The 21,156-nt window shown below is 35.8% G+C and overlaps 1 protein-coding gene across 1 annotated transcript in view; it reads right to left on the bottom strand.

Moving 5' to 3' along the window:
- LOC104545667 (structural maintenance of chromosomes flexible hinge domain-containing protein 1-like) overlaps positions 1-20,527 on the bottom strand; it is a gene marked incomplete at its 3' end in the record, with an annotated part of 29,254 nt that extends 8,727 nt beyond the window's left edge. The window contains 14 exon segments of the mRNA XM_010190860.1: positions 2,731-2,880; positions 4,085-4,216; positions 4,626-4,713; positions 5,339-5,400; positions 5,858-5,973; positions 8,574-8,731; positions 10,259-10,338; positions 13,977-14,102; positions 14,351-14,518; positions 15,225-15,343; positions 16,399-16,487; positions 18,413-18,561; positions 19,295-19,522; positions 20,366-20,527. Coding sequence (XP_010189162.1) covers positions 2,731-2,880; positions 4,085-4,216; positions 4,626-4,713; positions 5,339-5,400; positions 5,858-5,973; positions 8,574-8,731; positions 10,259-10,338; positions 13,977-14,102; positions 14,351-14,518; positions 15,225-15,343; positions 16,399-16,487; positions 18,413-18,561; positions 19,295-19,522; positions 20,366-20,527 — 1,827 coding nt within the window.
- Positions 20,528-21,156: the final 629 nt, after the last annotated feature.

The raw sequence follows: 21,156 nt of genomic DNA, 5'->3' as shown, positions 1-21,156 counted from the left end.
ACATGGGATTCACTGAAATGGAATTATGCCCCATAGAAGACTGGGGAACATAAGTTACTGTCAAAAGCAGTAGGCGCTCATCAGAGTAATGGGAAAGCAAAAGAACCAAACCCCATCCCCTCAACAAGCCAGGAATATCTCAGTAGAAAGAAAAAGCATCTGCTTACAGGAAAAAAAAAATCCAAACCATGCCAAACAAAAATGCCCCCAACAAGCCCCCCCATTACATAGGTTGTTAGCTTAGTCACTGAAGCAAGACTGGAGTATTTAGGTCACAAAGGCTCAACAGCAGGTTACTAGTATATGGGGATACAAAATTTGATTTTTCTGCATCAGTGAGGAGTCTGAGAAATTATCCAGTAATGTTATCTGAACTGCCAGATAAGTCTATGGGGTTACTATTCCCCTCAACAGTACGAAGTATTAAATATCTACTGAAATTTCTACCACAGGCATAAATGCAAGATTTTTGGAAAAGAAGTGGTATTTTATTAGACCATAGCTGACCCCTCACCTCCACTTTCGCACTTCTTCCCACCCCACCTGCCCAAGAAAAATGTGTTCACAAACCAATTAATTTATTACTTCTGAAACATGGTTGGGGAACTAGAGAAACTTCGAGTGCACCATAAATCAATTAGTATACTGATGTTACCTAATATCTCTATTCAGTCCATGCATTTTATTTTTCTAGCTTGATTTTCATATATATTTTGTCACTTTTCCTTATGGATTAGAGTTGACTGGACTTTGAAAGATTGTTCAGTGAAAAGTGTCTGTGGATGTTTCTGCCCTTGACTATTATCAACATAGAATTAGTTATGCTGTGTCATTAAGTTTCATCTATATAGCTCCATAAAAGCAGCTGATATACTGAATAAAATATATTATGAAGCAGCGTGTATGTAGGATCTGTAGATTTTAGTGATACTATTAGGGCTATATTGTGGCGATTTCCAAGATGTACTGGGAGATTTTGTATTTATTGCAAAGGCAGTGTCTGCCTCCACCTGACACACACTGATGCTAGTCTGCTGGGAAGTGGCTTCCAATGAATGAGCTAGAAAAAGTGACTGAGAAAATGTCATTAAAAGTTGGATCCTCCTTCAGCACATCTTCTAACATTTTAAGGATTTCCATAGATTTCAGGCTAGTGAAATATGTGACAACCAGAGGAACCAAATGAAGTAGGGGTACACTTTTGCTCTGAAATTCTTATATGATATTATAGCAACTTAAAAAAAATAATCTATATATACCTATTTCACCATGTTAACAGTCCTACTGACTGAAGTTCTCTGCAGGCTTTCAAGAGAGATATGGTGACCATTCCACTCAGAATAAATGTGAGGCTCTACACTCAGCTAGGGTTTTTTTGTTGTGTTCTAAACAGTTTCTGGTTTTGTGCATGTGCACGTTTTAGCTTGTGTCTTTTACATTATACTTTGCAGCTGTTGCAAATGGAACTCACACATTTTAGAATTCAATCTGTATTTGCTGGAGAAAAAGTGACTACAATGACGTGACTATAACATGCAGTACTTTCAGACATGTCCATGATGCTACAGCCAGAGATTCAAACTGAAATAAGGCATGCATTTTTAACAGTCAAGAGCACTAATGACTGAAATAAAGTGTAAAGACAAGTGGTAGTTTTATCTTTAATTATTCAAATGAGGATAGGATGCCTTTCTGCAAAGTATATATAAGCCCAGTTAGCCTGACAAAGTGTAAAGAGAAGCTGGTATAATTTAGTTACATACATCTATGAACAGGTCAGCCTAAATGATCTTAAGATATTACAGCCAGGTAATATTATAAATAAAAATGTAAAATCCCGCTAATATTAATGGCCTAACTACAGGTTGATGAAGTATTATTTACATGTGAAATTCAAACGAGGAAAAGACCTATCCTGGATCTCCTGTGTGTCCCAGTCCCTGAGTTTTTGATGTAAACTTCCTTTGCTTGGCAAGGATAACCAGCTTAAAGAATCTGTTTCTTTCAGGTTTTCCTCTACTCTATCCTGGTGAGACTGCATTTGGAATATTGTGTTCAATTCTGGGCCCCTCAGTTCAAGAAGGACAGGGAATTGCTTGAAAGAGTCCAGCGCAGAGCCACAAAGATGACTGAGGGAGTGGAGCATCTCCCTTATGAGGAGCAGCTGAGGGAGCTGGGTCTCTTTAGCTTGGAGAAGAGAAGACTGAGGGGTGACCTCATTCATGTTTATAGATTTGTAAAGGGCGAGTGTCAGGAGGAAGGAGCCAGGCTCTTCTCAGTGACAGTCAATGACAGGACAAGGGGCAATGGGAACAAGCTGCAGCATAGGAGGTTCTATGTGAACATGAGGAAAAACTTTTTTACTGTAAGGGTTACAGAGCACTGGAACAGGCTGCCCAGAGAGGCTGTGGAGTCTCCTTCTCTGGAGACATTCAAAACCTGCCTGGATGTGTTCCTGTGTGACCCAGTCTAGGTGATCCTGCTCTGGCAGGGGGGGTTGGACTGGATGATCTTTTGAGGTCCCTTCCAACTCCTAATATTCTGTGATTCTGAAAATCAGCAACCAAATAGAGAAGAAATAATTTATCTACTTGTCTGTAAGGGAAGGCATAATATATGCTAACCCCCCACAAACCACAAGAAGATGTAAGATCGACTTTGAAACTGTAGGAAAATAGGCCTCATTAGAGCCATTGCTCATGGAGCCAACTGTATTTCAGTCACACTTACAATTTCAGCTGATCCTTTGTCAAATGGAAACTCAACTGTACTGACTTTCCCCTGAAACTGCGGGATCTCTATATCATCTTCATTGGGGCTCTTAATCTTTGCTATTATTTTGCCAACTAGATCAATTCCAGTGTGGTTGTTGTATTCATCCTGTAAGTAAAAAAGACAGAAGGGTTAGTTTGGAACATGAACTGCAAAAAGTAATCCATTTATATACTGCATTGGGTTTGTGTGGTGAGGTGCGGGCAGTGGGGCAGCTGCAAGGTGGCCTTGTGAGGAGAGGTTGGGCCTCATGCTGAACACAGTCAGTTCCAACCAGCTCCAACTGACCCACCACAGGGCACAGCTGAGGCCCTCAGCCAAACTGGTGGTTCCTCTGGGAAAACACATCTTAAAAAGGGCAAAAATACAGTCAGAAGAGAAGGGGAAAAAAGAGCAACAGCAGAGGGAACAACAAGGTGAGAGACAAAGGAAGGGGGGAGGTGCTCCAGGCACTACAGCAGAGATATCCCTGCAGCCCGTGGGGAGACCCCATGGTGGACCAGGTGTTTCCCTGCAGCCTTGGAGGACCATGGTGGAGCAGATATCCACACTGCAGCCTGTGGAGAGGGCTCACGCTGGAGTAGTTCATGAAGGACTGCGACCAATGGAGGGACCTACACTAGAGCAGGGAAACTGTGAGGAGGAAGGAGCAGCAGAGAGGAGCTGTTATGGACTGATCAACCCCCAATCCCCATCCTCCTGTGACACCTGGGGAAGGGTAGAGGAGTCTGTAGCAAAGATGAGCCTGGAAAAGTGTGGGGTGGAAGGCGATGTTTTAATTCTTTTGTCTTTGTTTCTCACCACTCAAATCTATGTTAATTTGTCATAAATGAATTTTCCACAAGTTGAATCTGTTTTGCCCATGGTGGTAACTGGTAAGTGATGTCTCTGTATGCCTGGGAACATTTAAAGTTCAGGAAACCTTAGTTTTTGTACTAAAAGATTTCTAAGAGGAACTATTTCCTGGACGAAAAACCATGGAGACACATGTCTGCTGTATATATGTTTTCCCTCTAGAATCTATTCTTGAAACTTTTTTTCCTGTGGTAGCAAGAAATGGGTTTCAATTGAAATGCCTGACAGCAAGGATTGCACATTTTACTTTTGGTCATCTGTATGTTAATAAAAGAAGATATACCTGTCATATACTGGAAATCATCAATTTACATCTATTTTGTGAAGTTAATCTGCAAAAAGTTAGCAGCAATGCCTTACTGGAAAATTCAATGTCTATTTAGGAGTCTTATATATCTACCTAATTATTATCTAAATTAAGGTATAAATAAATACAACTAAATTGAAGCATAGTTACCATTAAATGGAGGCATAAATCCTTGACCAGTGTTCGGCTAGTAAGAGTTCGAACATTGGAAACTGCTGGAGTAGCTGGTAAAGAATCAGGTAACAAGCGTACAGGTTCATTTGGTACAACTTCAATTATAATCTAGCAGAAAAAGGAGGAAGAATAAATAAAACAAAATAAAATAAAGACTGGTATAATTCACTGCAATTCACCTGCACACATGGGTTGCTCAAAAAATACTGAAACAAATGCATGTGAAATTTACAGACAACTTTGAAATAAATTAGCATGACCATAAAACAGTTCTACTACATTGCAAATTATGCAGCTCTCTTATTCCACAAAATTTCTGATAGTTAAAAAAGCTAATGTAAACATATTTTGATAATCAACAGTTTGAAATCAGTAACTATCAAAAATAAAAATACAATTTTTTGCAAATGTTGCAAGTGAATGTTTTGCATTCTGAATCTACAAAGTACCATAATATTTCTCCCAGGATTCTGTCTTAAATGTTCTTGGCTACATGTAACTAATTATAGATTCAAACCTGGTCACTGATGAGCATATTTGTCTTATCCATTGCAAAGGTAAACTGGATACTGTAAGTGCCCACTCTCTCTGGAACTACTTTATCCCTAAATAAATAAAAAACAAAAACCAAGCAAAAGCAAGTCAATATTGAAGTGACAAGTATGCAAGCAATTCAAATTCTGAGTAGTCCTCCAAACTAGTTAGAAAGTCCTGTTAAGGCACGATATATTTTAGTACTCTCCATAATTGGCTTCATCAAGAATGCCACAAAAGTTTCTCAAGAACTAGAATAAGGCTTTTGGAAGCTTGGATGAGGAAAGTCTCCTCCAAGAGTTTGTCTCTACTAGCTGACAGGAAGTTTGTCATGGCCCTATTATTCAGAAATCTGCAAGTCTGCCTCATTTCACTTCTCACTCAATGAATTTTCATAAAGCTACTGAAACACAGCATAGAGATGTTTAGATTTGCAACAACAACAAATTATCTCCAAATTTAATAATTTAGTTTGAATCTTTGTATTGGGTTTTCTGTGAGGGGTTTTTGGTTGTGTCTTTTGTAACAGGGGAAGGGTTATGGAGATGGGCTATCTTTTACCTATTTGTAGCACTGTATCATACCAATTCTATAACAGATTGTTATTTTCAAAACCCAAAACTCTTGCTTCCATTTCAAACTATGTACTTTGTACAGTAAGTTCCATCAGTAATTATAAAATAAATGCTGTTATACCTGAAGTAGAAGAAGCCATCTTCCTTGTCATCCTTCCCTTTACTACAGCAAAATTTTGTAGTCTGAAAGAAAGATGCACAAAATTCAATGCAAATACTGAAAGTTAAAGAACCTTACTTGTAATATGTTATCAACTTTTAATGATTTGCAGTACTGATAGCATACAGTAATTCAATGCGATCACCTATAATCTAGACACTAATTTCATATTCTTAATTCTTCAAGGCTTTTCTTTGCAAAATTCAGAGTGGCAACTTTTAATAGTCTCTCTGCCATTAGTTAGCTTCTGCAGAGCAATAACATTTTTGTCCTTACTATAGTCTTTACATTTGAACAACCTAACAACTTGTAACAGGACATGTATTGATAAACAACTATTATTAATATATAATACTTGTTATTTAAAATCTAGAATAGGATACTGATCTAAGTTAAATGAAGGAAATTTTCTACTACAGATATGTTTGTCCCATGCCGGCATTTTGACAGCAATTTCGGAAATGCTTTGTGATGACTTACATCAGTTGATATCCTAGGTCCACTGCCCTGTGCTTCCCACATTTTCATAGAAATCCGTGCTGGATTAATGTTTTTAATAATGTTGTCATCTTCAGAAAGAACACTAACCATAAAATCTGTAGAATTAAAGACAGTAATTTTTCAAGATCATTCTTATTCAGAGTTAAGAAGACTGAACTCCATGAATTTGTGTGTCTCCCACAATTTATGAGGAAAAACACACAAAACCCGCAATCCAACCAGAATCCAAACAACGAAAAAATTAAAAACCAGATACAGAAACCCTCTCCCAGGCCCTGTAATTAGACCAGGTAACAATGCTTAGGAAAAAAACCCATCTACTTTATCTAATGACTGCTTTAAAAAAACGCTCAAATTTCAAGTCTGCCTCTTCCAGATTATCATTCTTATCAAAATAGCAAGGCTATAGCAAGTCAGGCTTCTTCTTGCTCTCAGGCAAGAATAATCAATAGCTAGTTAAGTAGCTGACTCCTTCCTTCAAGGACAGGAAATCCAGATATCTCTCTTCCTTCACATGTCCCTCTTCCTTCACAAGTGCTTTAGCCATTGAACTACTTGACAGAAAGGCACAGTAGTTACAAAGAGATTGTACCAACACCATTTCCCCCCCCCATAAGCCACACTGTAACAAAAAGGACTCTCCTCCTCTCTCAAAACCTGGTTGATTTATACTACACACTACTATTTGGCAGGAAGGTTGGAGCTAGATGATCTTTACAGGTCCTTTCCAACCCAAACCAATCTGTGATTCTATGATTCTATAGTATGCTTTCTTTAAGAAAAACTAAAATATGCTTACTCTAGGCAAAACTAAGTTTCAAGTCAAGTTCGTAACATTTTATGGAGTATTTTAAAGAACAAAAATATCTTTCCATAAAAATGTAGCCTCATCAAGCTACAACAGTAGAATTACTGTCTTTGAGTATGAACCTTCTTTGGTTAAGAAACAAGGCCCCACACCATAGACCTCATATTTGTGGGAAGTATTCTGTTTCTCAACTCTTAGTACCACAAATAAATAGTTTGTTCTAAATTTTAAATAGATGTTGCAGATATTTCATACAGGCTTGGGATACAACAAATGGATTTGTATGAAACAGATTTTCTGATTTTTGTCACCTTTGAGATATGCTTATCATCAATCCAGAAGTATTTACAAAGGAGTAGAGAGAATAGGTGAGGAAAATTCAGATGCTTGCTGTGAAACTGCAAGAACTGAAAACACTCCTCAGATGGACAATTTTCTTGGTTTTAAGTTCACCTAAAGGCAAGGAAAAGACTGAAGTATAGGAAGGATGGAGTTCTGAAACAGCTTACTTAAGGAGCCCTTGGCTAAGGAACTTGCCAAAAGGTCTCTAAGAAACCAAGTAGCCTCTATCAGCAGGATCACTCACATTTAAACAGCTGTCAGCTCCTTCAAACACATTTGTAAGGCCACATTAAATAGGGTTAGCGTTTCAGAGTTAGTTACTTAGCAATTTCATGACTAAATTAATTTATAATTCTAAAGTGAATACCACTCAGTATAGGAAATTTGTTAGTGTTTATTTCATCAAATAGGTCTAAAAGTCATCTACTGAAGATTCAAATGTGACTTTTATTTTTATTTTTTTCAAACCAAGGAAGGGATCAAATGAGGAAAAAAAGTAGTTTGGAAACTACCTTACTCTTCTTCACAGGTATGACTGACAAAACACAGCAGGTTTCCCAAGTCTCAAATGGTTTTCTTTATTTTTAATTTCACTGAATTGTTATTGAAGTCTTTTTTTGTCTTCCTTAATGTGATATTATATGTAAAGTGACAGAATCTACTTGCTTTATATTTAACTTATTTAGACAGGACTTCACGTTTCTGAGGAATATCTTTGTATCAGGTTTCATAGTGCAAATCTGGATACTGCAAATTAAAATATTCAGGAAGAAGGGCTAGCAAATTTACATACTTTACTGGCAAATTCAAGAACTGTATCTGCATGATGGTTATTGTAAAGACGACTTTCATTTCCTGAATTAATGGAATTAGTATGGATCTCTTATTCATGTCAAAGTTTCCTTATAGGGAAAAGCATCTTTTTGCAGAAGATGTTTCCTCCTGGTCATAACTTGCTCTTCTTTATCTGTTTTCCTTATTGTGAATACTACTATGTTACAAAACATGAGATGGCTTTTTTTCTTTAATGACTCAGCAGCCTTAGTTAGAAAGCAAAGATCATCCTTTTGTGAGAGAATACAGCAAGAGAGAAGAATATTTTGTACTGTTCCTGCCATAATTCTGATCACTTTTTGGTTCCTCTGGGTTCACAGTTGGCTTATAATTTCACAGTTGCCTCCTTTGTTACTATTGCACAGAAAGTGAGACAAAGGAAAACACGCATGAACTAGCTCAAATCATCTTTTGGGAAGATCAAAAACTGAAATACGGTATTTCACTAAGGTGAAGAGATTCTGTAGTTTCACCATTTACAGACAGATTAGAACAAATTAGTAAGAGGTCTTTTGAAATACTTTCCAAGGGTGATGTACATATCTTTTCTCTCCAAGTGTTACAGAGGCATCTCAGATATGGCTGTTACAAAGAACTGAGACAAAACAGAGAGAAAAAGTAAGAAACTACACCAAAAGAACCATCAAAATATTTTTTCATAGGTGTAAAAAGCTCAAGTGATTTGTTTCACAAAAGAAACGTTATACTTACCAGGGAAGGTACCTCCTGCTTGAAAGGAAGCATTTTTGTCATATTTAACATTCAAGCGGACAGGTTTCTCAGGATCGGGCAGGACATTTAATGTGATTACAGGACAATCTAACATATTCTTGCCATATGAGGCTTTAAGCTGTAAAGTGTGCTCTCCCCTGAAATATACAGAAATCATAAATATTGTTACAAAATATCTCTTTTGAAAAGACAATTTTTAACAGACTTCAAGTCTGAATCATTTACACGAAAAGCATGATAAAAAGGTATCTAGAAGTTATCAGTCATAAAAGGAAGAGAAAAATGGAAGTGTTAATGCAAAGTTAGACAAATAAAACCGTAAGTTTAAGATATTCTTACAATATTAGCTCATAAATTTTATTTTTGCTTTAATATTTCATTAGCTTTATCATTTTTCATTGCCTGTCTATAACACACTAGCGACAACAGCTTTAAGTAACAGAAGACAGTAAGGTAGAAAGCAAGCACAGGTAATAAAAACACTGTCTGAGAAGCATCCTGCTTTGACGGTTTCCAAAGACTGCACCCACGTACAACTCACATCTAGCAAAGTGTATTGCAAATATATAATGACTTCATTGCTATAGAATAGCTCATTTTCTTTACAGCATTAAAAACTTGAAATTTAAGCTTTTAAACAAAACTGGGAATATAGCATTTAACTGCACAGATGCTGTACTCCCCAGCCAGTTCTGAATATGCTATAAATAGTACGATATTACCAGTGAGAACACCCATTTCTAACCTTCAGTAACATATTAATAACTAATATTCGTCATCATTCTACCAAGATGTAGGCATTATAAATACACTAAGCACCATCAACAGCATTTGAAATAATTTTCTTCCAAACAAAAAATATTATGGGTCAAATCCTGCAGATACGAATGCAAAATATTAACTGCCATGAAATAATTCAGAAGTTTAAGAACAAGCACTTATTGCTAGCTTCTAAGCTACCTAAAGCCAACCTAGTCTTGCAAGAAAAGCTCAGGGACACAGGGAGTGGGTAGCAGAAGTGTGAACAGGATGAAGATAAAGAAATAATGAATTTGAAAAGTCAGACGGGACATATGAGTGTAAGGGGAGTGACTGATATGAAGAAGCAGGAGCCACAGGACACAGATCTGCAGGAAATGAGATTTCATTAGATCTATTGCAAATAATAAAAAACATATATATATATATTTAAAATTCATTTGGACACTTTACCTAATCCTTTAAAACAATGGCTAGCACCCAGAAGAAATGGTGTTTCAACACTCCTAAAATGCATACCATCTTTGAGAGCATAGCGTCTGGATCTGATCATCCAAAGGCTGTACATTTCAAATATTTTAAGTGGTTTATGACACCATCTGCACTAGGTACAGGTTGACAATTATAAGCTTTGTTTTACCATGACCAGAAAAAACAAGATTCAGCAACTTAGAGCAGCAGCTTCTCAGGAGACCAAAAGAAGCAGCTATTAAATTTTATTTAGTTAAGCACTTAATTTCTTAAAGCTCAGTATCTGGCTTTCCACCAGCATATAAATAACAAATGTTTGACCTTAGCTCTAGATTAGTTCTTGGTAGGTACTTTATGAAATGCGCAGCTTAAACACACCTAGCAAGCGACATCTCAGAATTAATTTTTTTTCCCCTACAGTTTTCACTACTTACCTAGGTCCATGAATACTAAAAACTCCCAGGTTAGCCCTACCATTTTCATCTGTTTTATGTTGCTGGCTTGAAGAAGCAATCTGTCAAAAAAAAATTTTTTTATTCTTTCAATGACACAGAAGTAGTATCAAGTCTTAGAATAAAATGTTTCTCTCATTTGCCTGCATACTGTCTTTCCATTTGAGCACTAGCTTCTTTGTATTGTTGCACTTTAAATTAAAGAAAGTTACACTATTAAGAATACAATATTAAGAGGTTTCAGAATTTTCTATGCCAGTTTTTTGAAGAAAATAATTCTATCTCAACTGGGATATTTTTGTCCATTAAAATGTTAAAATATTTTATTAATGTTATTTCTTTTATCACTATGTTGACAGGGTTGCAATCACGACAAAATTTATCTACGCAGTTGCAGATAAGCAGGCATTTCTTTATTGCAGTGCTGGGGAAACACAGAGGTAGCTCCTCTAATTGTGCTCCGAGGTCCGTACATTTTCACAGCTTATTTTTACATTTTTTAACAAAGTGATATTACAAGATTATATAAGTATGCATAAAATGTCTGCTTTTTAATTTGCCCTTTACTGTTGGTTTCTAACTACCATAATATTTCATACAAGACATCAATTTACTTCAAAAGCTTACCTCTATATTATTTTGACACGTAGAAAAAAAGAAAAGGCATGGCCTAATCGTTATCTTATCACAACTATTCTTCATGTTATTGTCTAATCCTTATCATAACTATTCTTCTTCTGGTATGTACCCATGCATGGTACGCACCTTCTCTAAGTACTTGTACACATATATCTTGTAGTTTTAGATTTGCAGTTTAAACAAATACCTACTTTAACTACTTTAATCAATAAAAATGTTCTCTTGACTGAAATAATAATGATAACTTATTGTCAGTGTTGTTTTAGGATAATAACACAAATGCCTTATGCATCTCCTATTGATCTAGCACATTAACTAGCTCTGACTCGAAGTCCTTTAAAGTCAATGGACATTCTACTATTGACTTAAAGGAACTCTCGCTGAATCCCATTGCCAGAAAATAACTCCCCTCTAACTCACTGGTGTTCAAGGTATGTTTTCTATGTGCACCCTGTCGTTGTGGCACTGAAAGTAAAATCTTATGATTTACATCATACTTGCCTTTACACATTAAATGGCAGAGAAACTATCACTTCACTTTCCTCATCAACCACAACCTTTTGAAACTACAGGCTCCAGTGTAGCAGGCAGGGAATGCCTATCCTCTCATAGAAACAGGTGTGAATCTTAAAGAATACTAATACACTCTTAAAGTAAGCAGAAGCTATTTCTTCTGCAAATTTGTGTGCATGCTGCCTTAGCTTTACCTGAGAAATAGCTTACCAATGTTTCAAAAGGACCCCAGATAGCAGTTTTAAAGTTTGGAGGACAGCAAAGGAAGCCATGGATACATTCTGAGTAATGAAATATTCCTCTCTAATGAGATAAATCAACTTTTTTATTGATGATATAAAGCAACAATGTGGTGCAAATGTTTGTCATTATTTGAAGAGTGTTTGGCGTTAAATTGCTTTCCCTTTGCTATTTCAGCTCAAATTTCAGGAGACTAAGTGTCTAGTGTCCACTTACACAAAACAATGTTTTTGTTATAATTGAAGTGGGCAATCTTCTTCCAAAACCATTTCCTTTACCAAATCTCATCTCAGTAAATTAAAAGAATTAAACTACTTTAGGAAAAAAAATGGTGAAAGTTGATTCTTAATGGATCAGCTATGGGAGCATGAATTTATCCTACCATGTCACTAAGCAATGGCAAAAAATGTGTGCTTAATGGTTTATATGGAAGGCAGCATTGTAAGAGTATACTAAGAAAACTGCCAGACATTTCATACACTTTTTTGAAGAGTATACTGAACTCAACAAAATAAGTCTGTATTTGAAATTACTGTACACCACAGAATGGAAAGTTTTAGTTTTTACAGGAACTGTAAAATGTGCATTTTCACTACTGAGCTGCATATGAGTTCAGAGTGTTTCTGTTCAGTCATACACGTTTAGTTTTGGACCTGTACAAGAGAGAATGGAATACAGGAAATTGATGCTGCAACTGCAGAAAATCAGGCTTAAGAGACTAAGAGGACGGGATGTGAAATACAGACAAAGAGCTTATCTGAGAATTGCACTTCCCAGAAGCTTCCTCTGGGACACTGTGCATACAACCTATTTGAAATGCCAAGGCAAGGCAGTTCTCTAAAGAGGTTCTCCAAGATACTCATGAATACTGATCTGATGTCAGTTCAGCAAATATGCAGCTGGTTGCTCTGCTGATGTATGAAAGTAACTCTTAAAAATGATACCAGTGTTAAGTTCTGGGAGAGTACACTGTAATAAACACATTATCACAATGATCTGCCTTGGCTTTCAGAAGACTTTCTCCTGTACACATATCACTTGGATAAAGGGCATGCAGACTTTTTAAGACATGCTGTTGGTCCTCCCTGGGGGAAGGCATAATATCTGAAAAGACACAGCATGCCACCACATCTCTTTGATCAGACAACACAACCATACAATGATACTGTCAAGGTTGTACGTTTTCTCAAGAGCAACATAACCAGAAGCCCCAAGGAGTTGCAGCTGCCACTATAAATGCAGTAGTTGGGGCAAACAAAAAAAATATCCCAACTATGAAGTAGGCTTCTATGTCAAGAGATTCAAAAGTGCCTGAAGAAGACTGATCAAGATATAAAGAAATCTCCTTTAAAAAACCCTCATAGAAATAAGTAATAGTTGTATAGTAAAACTGGGGGGAAAGGTGAGCTCTGTGGCACAGTTCTTCAGGGGTGAACAAAAGAAAGTTCTTGGCTGCTGTGTGTTCTGAGAGAACTGAGAGACACAAATGCATGGCGAGCAGGAACAAAAAGGGACCACCACCAGCCCTGCATGAAAAAATGTGATGTTCAGAGGTGGATGAATATATCCTGTACCGATAATGTACATGTTCAATATAACTGCACTGACACTTGGGAACGTTTGACAATTTGACTTTTCTTTTTTCCCAATAACAAGAACAAAAATTTTAATGAATGGAGTATTCTGTCATACAGACCAATGCGCAGACCATCTGAAACTCGTACCTCACTCATGGAAAAGACAGTAATCACCTAAATTTGGGTTAGATTTGCATCCTTATTCTTTCAATTTAGTTTACACTGCCAGTGCTTTTCACAGGGATAATCGAGCAGGGAGGAAACCTGTTGATGAGCTTCACATACAGACCGTAAGTCACACACTCAGGAACCACAATCAGAGAACCACCAGATAAAATTTATTTGGTTGTCAGTTTGGACCATATCATCATTATTATTACTCTTCAGTAAATTACCTTAGATCAAGTGGTAGATGGGTTGGGGTGATGTGCATGCAGAATTTGGAAAAAGGTTCAGTAGAAGATCCAGAATGTATACTAATTATACTTGGACACTCTACTTTAGGAATTCTGTTATATCTGTGACTGTTATAATGCAAGGGAGCTAAGCAATCTGTCCTGAGAACCATTTCCATTACTCGCTTACACTAATATTATATGAGATTAATAATTATTTCGTGTCCTTACAATATTTTACTCACTTTTCCAAAAATGTCTTGAAAAATTAAGAAGATAATATAGATAAGACAATAAAAATTGTGTTAAAGTTCACATAATAAGGCCTATGCTTACCCTTAAGCTGTTACTCTTTGTAATGTTGATTTTGATGTTAGGTTCGGGAGATGGATTTCCCCATTGATCACACAGCTGAACAATAAGGGGCTTCTGCAATTCTCTACCATTAATCACTGCAACAGGCTGGAAGAGATACAAATGCATTATACTATAGGTAGGTAGGTAGGTAGGTATATCAGACATCTCTACAGTCCTGTACAGAACATTATACATTTCTAGAGCTGTCATTTCTCACAGTTTTTAGAAGTATCAATACTAAGAAATCAAGAGTTTTCAGCTTTGCATCCTGTGCTCCAAAAAGTTCTGGAAGTAAAAGACCTGCTGATTAGTGACCCCATTGTTTTCTTCCAAACCAAAACTGTTCAACTTACCTTTTCTAACTCTGGCCAGTCCACAAACTGCAATTTAGCAGGGGATCCTGCAGTTAAATTTACTCTGAGAAAGTCAGAAAATTCACGCCAAGCGAAGCACAATTCTTTGCTCCCAAGTAAACAAGGTTTATAGCGAATACCTTTTACTCTCATTGTTAGAGTACTTTCCTATTGAGAAATAAAAAGGATTTATCAAGAATAAATACAGAGAAGCATAATCTATTTTTTCAATATTGTATTTAGTATTAATGCCTGCTAGACACTAATTGCTGTTTTTACTGTGAGACAGTGCACTAAAAATTAAATTACAAGTTCTATTCCAATTGTTAGATTTAAATGGACTTCTTGTGTAAGAAGTGATCGATTTCAAACTCAAGCATTTCTTAGAAATCTGTTTTTCAGAGAATAAGAGTTATGTATAACTTAGTTATATCTAACATATTTTAAAAGGTATAGAAGATATTTAAAATCAAACTATGGCAGACAATATCATTAGTCTATTCTACAAGGTTCTTCAAAAGGTCATAAAATCCACTGTGTCACCATAAACACAGAAGAAAAGACTAAAAACAAATTCGAAGAAAAGACAGAACAAAAGACTAGAAACAAAGCCAACCTGACTCAAGCATGAAGTCAACTGGCCCCCACATTGTATAGCTGCAGCAGTGATAATGTTTTTAATGGATGTTGCTGTATTCCTTAGAACAGGATCATCTGATTTTAATGCTCTAAGTCTCTATCTTCTCACACCTTACCAACTAGTGTTTAATTTGTCTACCTTTCCATGGTTTTGATTCATTTCTGTGCGACAGAATTAAGACAATTACCACACAAAGGCCCCAGAGAAATAAACTATATGGCATCTTATAAATACCTGCCAAGTTATTTTCAAATTTGATTTATCAAGTCCAGGCCCAGAAACTCCTAGGGAATTTACACACGCAGATGTCACTGTCTGAACCTGATTTCCATACTGATCTGTAATCATTACATCTGTTAAAAAAGATGATGATTAAAATTATTATTAAGATGACTACCTTAGCAGCTGCTCTAATGAAACATTATACAACATACAGGATATAAATTTATACAACATAAACAAAATACAGAGAAAATTTACATGAACATCACTAAATCACAGAAAGGCTGAGGTTGGAAGGGACCTCTGGAGGTCACTTGGTCCACCGCCCCTGCTCAAGCAGGGCCACTTAGAGCTGGTTGCACAGGACCATGTACAGATAACTTTTGAATATCCCCAAGGATGCAGAATCCACAAACTCCCTGGGCAACCTGGGCCAGTGTCCGGTCACCCTTGTGTTTCCTGATGCTCAGAGAGAACCTCCTCTGTTTCAGGTTGTGCCCATTGCCTCTGGTCCTGTCACTGGGTACCACTGGAAAGAGCCTGCCTCCATTTTCTTTACAGCCTCCCTTTAAGTATTTATATACATTGATAGGATTCCCCCATCTTGTCAGTATCAAAAGTATCCATATAATCTTAAAATTGAAAGCTGTCTTCCAGCCTGCTAGTTTGTCCTACGCGCTTTTCTTCGCTCACAAACAAGCTTTTAATGTCCCAAAATACTGTGAGAATTTTAAATTTCTTACTATGCTATGTAGCAACTGCATACAGAAACGGAAGGAGAACACAAAGATAGATCCCTAACATTCCTTCCTCTCAGGTTAAAGTTAACCTTGAAATGTTTCACTTTGAAGTCCATGAATTTGAAACAGTCTAAATGTTGTTATGGCCTGTAAGATTTCAGAATACAGGAACCAAACAAAAATGATGAACAATTTGAACTCAGTGTTGAATGTCCCAGTGTACAAACTAAGAGGCAAATTTTATCGGAGAGTAACTCCAGAATTGTAAAATGGCAATTAGAGAAATCTGATCATCCTTCCATGAATGAGAAAGTCAACCTGATTTTTATGTTAAAGCAGTAGAAGATAATTCACTCTTGATGACATTTGTATACATAACAGTCTAATAAACAGCAAAGAAAAAGAAACGTATCTTACAAGAAATAGAAGAGTATGCAAATACTCACCAATTTCACCTTGCAGTTCTTCACCCAACTGCAGTGTGTTTGTTCCTTTTAATTTACATTTAATGTGTCTGGGTTCATCAGGAAGTGGTCTAAATCAGTATATAAAAATTGACTTACAATCATTCTCATGAAGGTTATAATTTCTAATAGCAGGCATGATAAAGCATACAGCAGTTATCACCCATTTGCAGCCAGACTTTTTTTTGTTTTACTTTACTCTTGCACCTATTTAGAAGATCAAGCCTCATGTGCACACAAGTTGCATAGCAGCTTTCACACTGCTTACATAACAAACCATGGCAATGTTACGAGATTTTTACCTTCTCTGTAATAAGTTGCCTCAAAATATTCTACCATAGGTCAGATCATTAGCCAGACAAAGAAGAATTCATGTCTGGAGTATTTTAAATCTTGAAAAAAACCAAAACCCACAACATCCCCAACACCTCTAAGCCAAAGTAACATATAATTGTCTACATATTAAAATATATTTATTACTGAAAATCCAACTAGAATATCAACATAAATCCCGATACACATATCACAGTTTCCCTTACTACAAAAGTATTTGCTGACTTCTTAAGGACCTGATTACAACTAACATAGCTTAAAATTTTTAGTGATACAGTTCTTCCTTAAAAGCAAAACAAAACCAGGACATTACAAATATGGAGAAGATGAACAACCATAAAAAATGAAAATCAGATTTCCATTTCCTTTTTTGCTATGATACAGCAGAAGTCATCAGCCTGAACTATGCCTATTACTACGTCTATTACTATTCTCTTAAAAATAATTTCTGGGATATTTTATAACAACCTCAGCCATCACTGTTGTTTATTTGACAAAGGTTAATATATACTGTAAGTGTATTATGTGCTGGGTCCCCATATGTTTAAGAGTTTTCTGACATCTGTAAGTTATTTAAGAATTATCCAATACAATGTTTTTTATTCCTTTTGTGTGTTCTAAGCTAAAAGTTACATTGAGATCTTTAAAAATCTCATTAGAATGGTACCCAGTTAGTTTTTATGACAACAATACAATAATCCCTAAATATAAGTTCTCTGACTTGAGACTGCTTTTCAATAACAAACAAAAAAATGTATTAAAAATACTCAATAAATCAATCCACTGTTCTACTTCCTTTCAAGAACATTCAGTCTACTTTTCTGCTCTTCATAAAAGAAAACAGAAAATACTACTTAACTGAAAATATTTCTCTGACAGTGCTGCATCATGGACAGCTTTTTACAAGCACTACGCTCCCAATATTCTAAAGAATCTTAATGTTTGGTCATGTAATATTTTTCTACTGCAAATCTGCAGAATGTCAAATCACTGCAAATTTACCCCTGGCATCAGTGTGTTGTGAACCAGTTACTGAATTTTAACCTATTAAGGACACATGAAATACAATAAAGTCATTTACAATCAGAGTCATGTTAACAAACTTTACAAAAGGTAAAATAAGTAGAGCTAACGGTCTAGACTCACTAAGAACGATAAACAGGCAATTTTAAAGTTCAATTTACAGTCTGCCACTCACTGGACTGAGATACCAGTGTAGGCGTCCAGCATTTCACTAGATAAGCACTACCTTTGGCTTCAAAGTAATAACCTCTGTAAGGGTAACAACTAACTTAATAGTTATATTTCTTTTTGGCCATCAGTGACCTGACTTTTCAGTAAGACTAGTTATCCTATTAGCTAATCTTTACTGAAATTTTTCAAAGATGGCAATAATCTCTTTCAGTGTATGTCTACTTACAAAAGTGATTATAGGGCTGAATACAAACAGATCATGATGGAGTATTGCACACAGGTAATGTTCTCATCAGTAAACAATCTGCATAACCAACCTACAATCTGCCCCCAACCTACATTCCCCTGCTAATTTTTCAACTGCTTTCATTATTTCAGCTTCTGTAGAAAGTTTTTTTACCCCAAAAGACAGTTCTGCAATCCTTTGCCAACAATGTAATTCATAAAAAAGTATTTCAAATGAACAGACCTGACTGTGAATGCACTCTCCAAAGACACATGGTCATCAAGATAAGTAATCAGACAGTAACGTACATCTTTTACTGTCGTTGGTACTTTTACATCAGGTAATAATCCCTGAATCAACTGTTCTCTGTTAATTCTAGGTGTCCAGTTAACCTAAAATTAAAATTTCTTAAATTAATCAAATGCTAAATTATTAATGATTAGCTACCTAATGCACATGTGGTCATTCTAAATATGCTGAAGTAACATACAGGCAATAGGAATTTTCAATGGAAAGTCTGTGCACTTTCCAACAGTAACCAAAGCTACCTTCCCAAATACAGAAAATTACTCTAAAAAAAACCAAAACAAAAACACCCGCCAAATAAAAGAAAACATACATTAAGTTTCCCTCACTTTCTTGAGTTAGGAAAGATCTGATTCTGAAAAACCTCACCAAAAGAAAGAGTCACATATTTGGTGGAGCTCTACCTTTGTATTAGGCTCCATATATGTACACAGATGGATAAGATAGGTAAGCAAATCTTCATCAAGGACCATGCCTATTCAAAATTCCTAAATGTTGAAAAGAACACAGATCTGAAGAATCATAACTGTGTTGGAAACATTTTATCGTGTTTAGGAGAAGCACTGGAAATCACTAACCTGCTTTTCATAATACTACCCTGAGGCATTATTTAACATTTCATTAAATGTCTTTATCTCATTAAGGACACAATTTTAATAAAATTATTTAAAAAAAATTATGAAGTGGAGAGTGAAGTTCCCACGTTTAATAATACAGTCTTGAGGAATGTTATTTTGTAGTCTTGTCTCTATGGATTTTAGAGAACCAGCATTGTATCTCTCCCCTATACTATGTTGCTGTTTACTCAAAAGTACTTGCCTTGATTTTTTCTGCCACAGCTGGAGTTATGTTTATCTCTCTTTCGCCTTCATCATACATCTGAAATATAAGGTTGCGCATGACATCACCAGCAACCCAATTAATTTCATCCTGATGTTTAATTTGAATAGCTTTTTGTCCATCCATGCTTAAGATCTGTATTCTTGCAACACGACTGCTAGGAAGAAGTTTAATAATCTTTTCCACTGGTGGCACATCTTTACAACTCTATACAAGGGGAAAAAATAATTAAGATAATAAATATATATATGAATAAATACCATATAATAGCTTATGGCACTACTCTGGATTACCAGGTGTTACCATGTGTCCAAACATGAAATCAGCTTGACTTGTCAAAAGTAAATCAAAAGAATATATCTCAATACTTACAACTTTTAACAGATACAAGAATTGATGCTAGCTATTTAGAAAACGTTCTCATTCCAAAAGTACTATGTTATACAATTTACAAAATACTCCTTAAGAGTAATCATAAGTATCCTGTCATATCTTGACATATTAGTATTTGTTTACACATTTTTCAGGGTAAAACACCACAGGTCTTATTTTCTCCAGCAGTGTGGCTCTCCTGACTATCAGAGAACTGGGATGTTTAACAGCATTTAAAAATTCAAACATGAAGTGATTTAAGATTGAAATGCTACAAAAACCTACTAATTCTTTAACCTTTGAAAAAATATATCCTTCTTCACTGAAATTTTGAGGGATGTTTTACCACACCTACCCTGGGTCTAAATGTTTATGCAATGAAGGCAATTTGTCAGGAGGATCCAGGGAGAAGAACAATCCCAGAAATAATGTACATTTCTGAAACATTCCAGGGATTTCAGAAATAGAGTAAGAGTTGAAGAAAAAACAGAAAAAAATCTCTGCCTTTTTATGATTTCCTAGAGAGGAAAAAGGGCAGCCACTTGATTATCAGGCTTACAGTAACTAAAACAGTAACTTTTGGAAGTTGATTCATAACAGACTTCAGTACACTAGCGAGACAGTAAAAGAAACTGTTTTCAATCTTTTGTTCATACAAACAACACAATGAATACTTACAAGTATTTCAATCCTTGCTTTCAGTATCTGGTCTTTCTTTATATTCTGTACGTGTATAACTGGACCAGTTAAAATGTTTGTCCCTGCATTACTGCAGTCCACAGAATACACAGGAAGGTTTGAAGCACCTAAAAACTATTTAAAATGCAAAATTAAACTCATGTTTCTTTTACAGAACTACTAGGATTATTCCAGAAACGATTACTTGTACAAGCCCAAGTATATATGGGATTATTTACAGATAAATTTGATAATTTCGGTTTTCCAGAAGACTGCAAGATCAACACCTACACTTTTTCCCAGGTGCTAAGAGATATGTTGGATAAAGGAAGAAGTTATAAAAGTAAAATTCACTATCTATTGAACTGTTTTGTATTAACACATAAACACTAGTCCCATTTACCAATATAGCAATAAATTCAATGAAGTTGTTAAATAAACTTTCTTTTTATTAATTTTCTAAAAATCACACATTAAACAGAATGCAAATATCAACACCTCATCATACTACTACAGACCCAGTCTACAGGAAGAGAATGATAACATATAAAGTGTAAATGGAATGCAGATTATTTTGCATTGGAAAAACTTTTTTTATTATTTATTTTTATTTGTTTACCTCTTCTTGCTGGAAGATAAGACTTCACTAGAATTGGAAGTCACTTTCTTGAGTTAAAAAAAAACTAGGTGCAAAAGCGCAAAAGTTTTTCATTTCTAAAAGCCACAGCAACACCTGCATTCTCTTCTGAACTTACATAAGTTGTAGCATTCAGGGACTGCTTCTATGAAGC

The sequence above is a fragment of the Mesitornis unicolor genome, unplaced genomic scaffold (assembly GCF_000695765.1).
Source record: "Mesitornis unicolor isolate BGI_N332 unplaced genomic scaffold, ASM69576v1 Scaffold9858, whole genome shotgun sequence".
Lineage (NCBI taxonomy): Eukaryota > Metazoa > Chordata > Aves > Mesitornithiformes > Mesitornithidae > Mesitornis > Mesitornis unicolor.
This window is presented reverse-complemented; position numbering and strand designations above follow the sequence as displayed.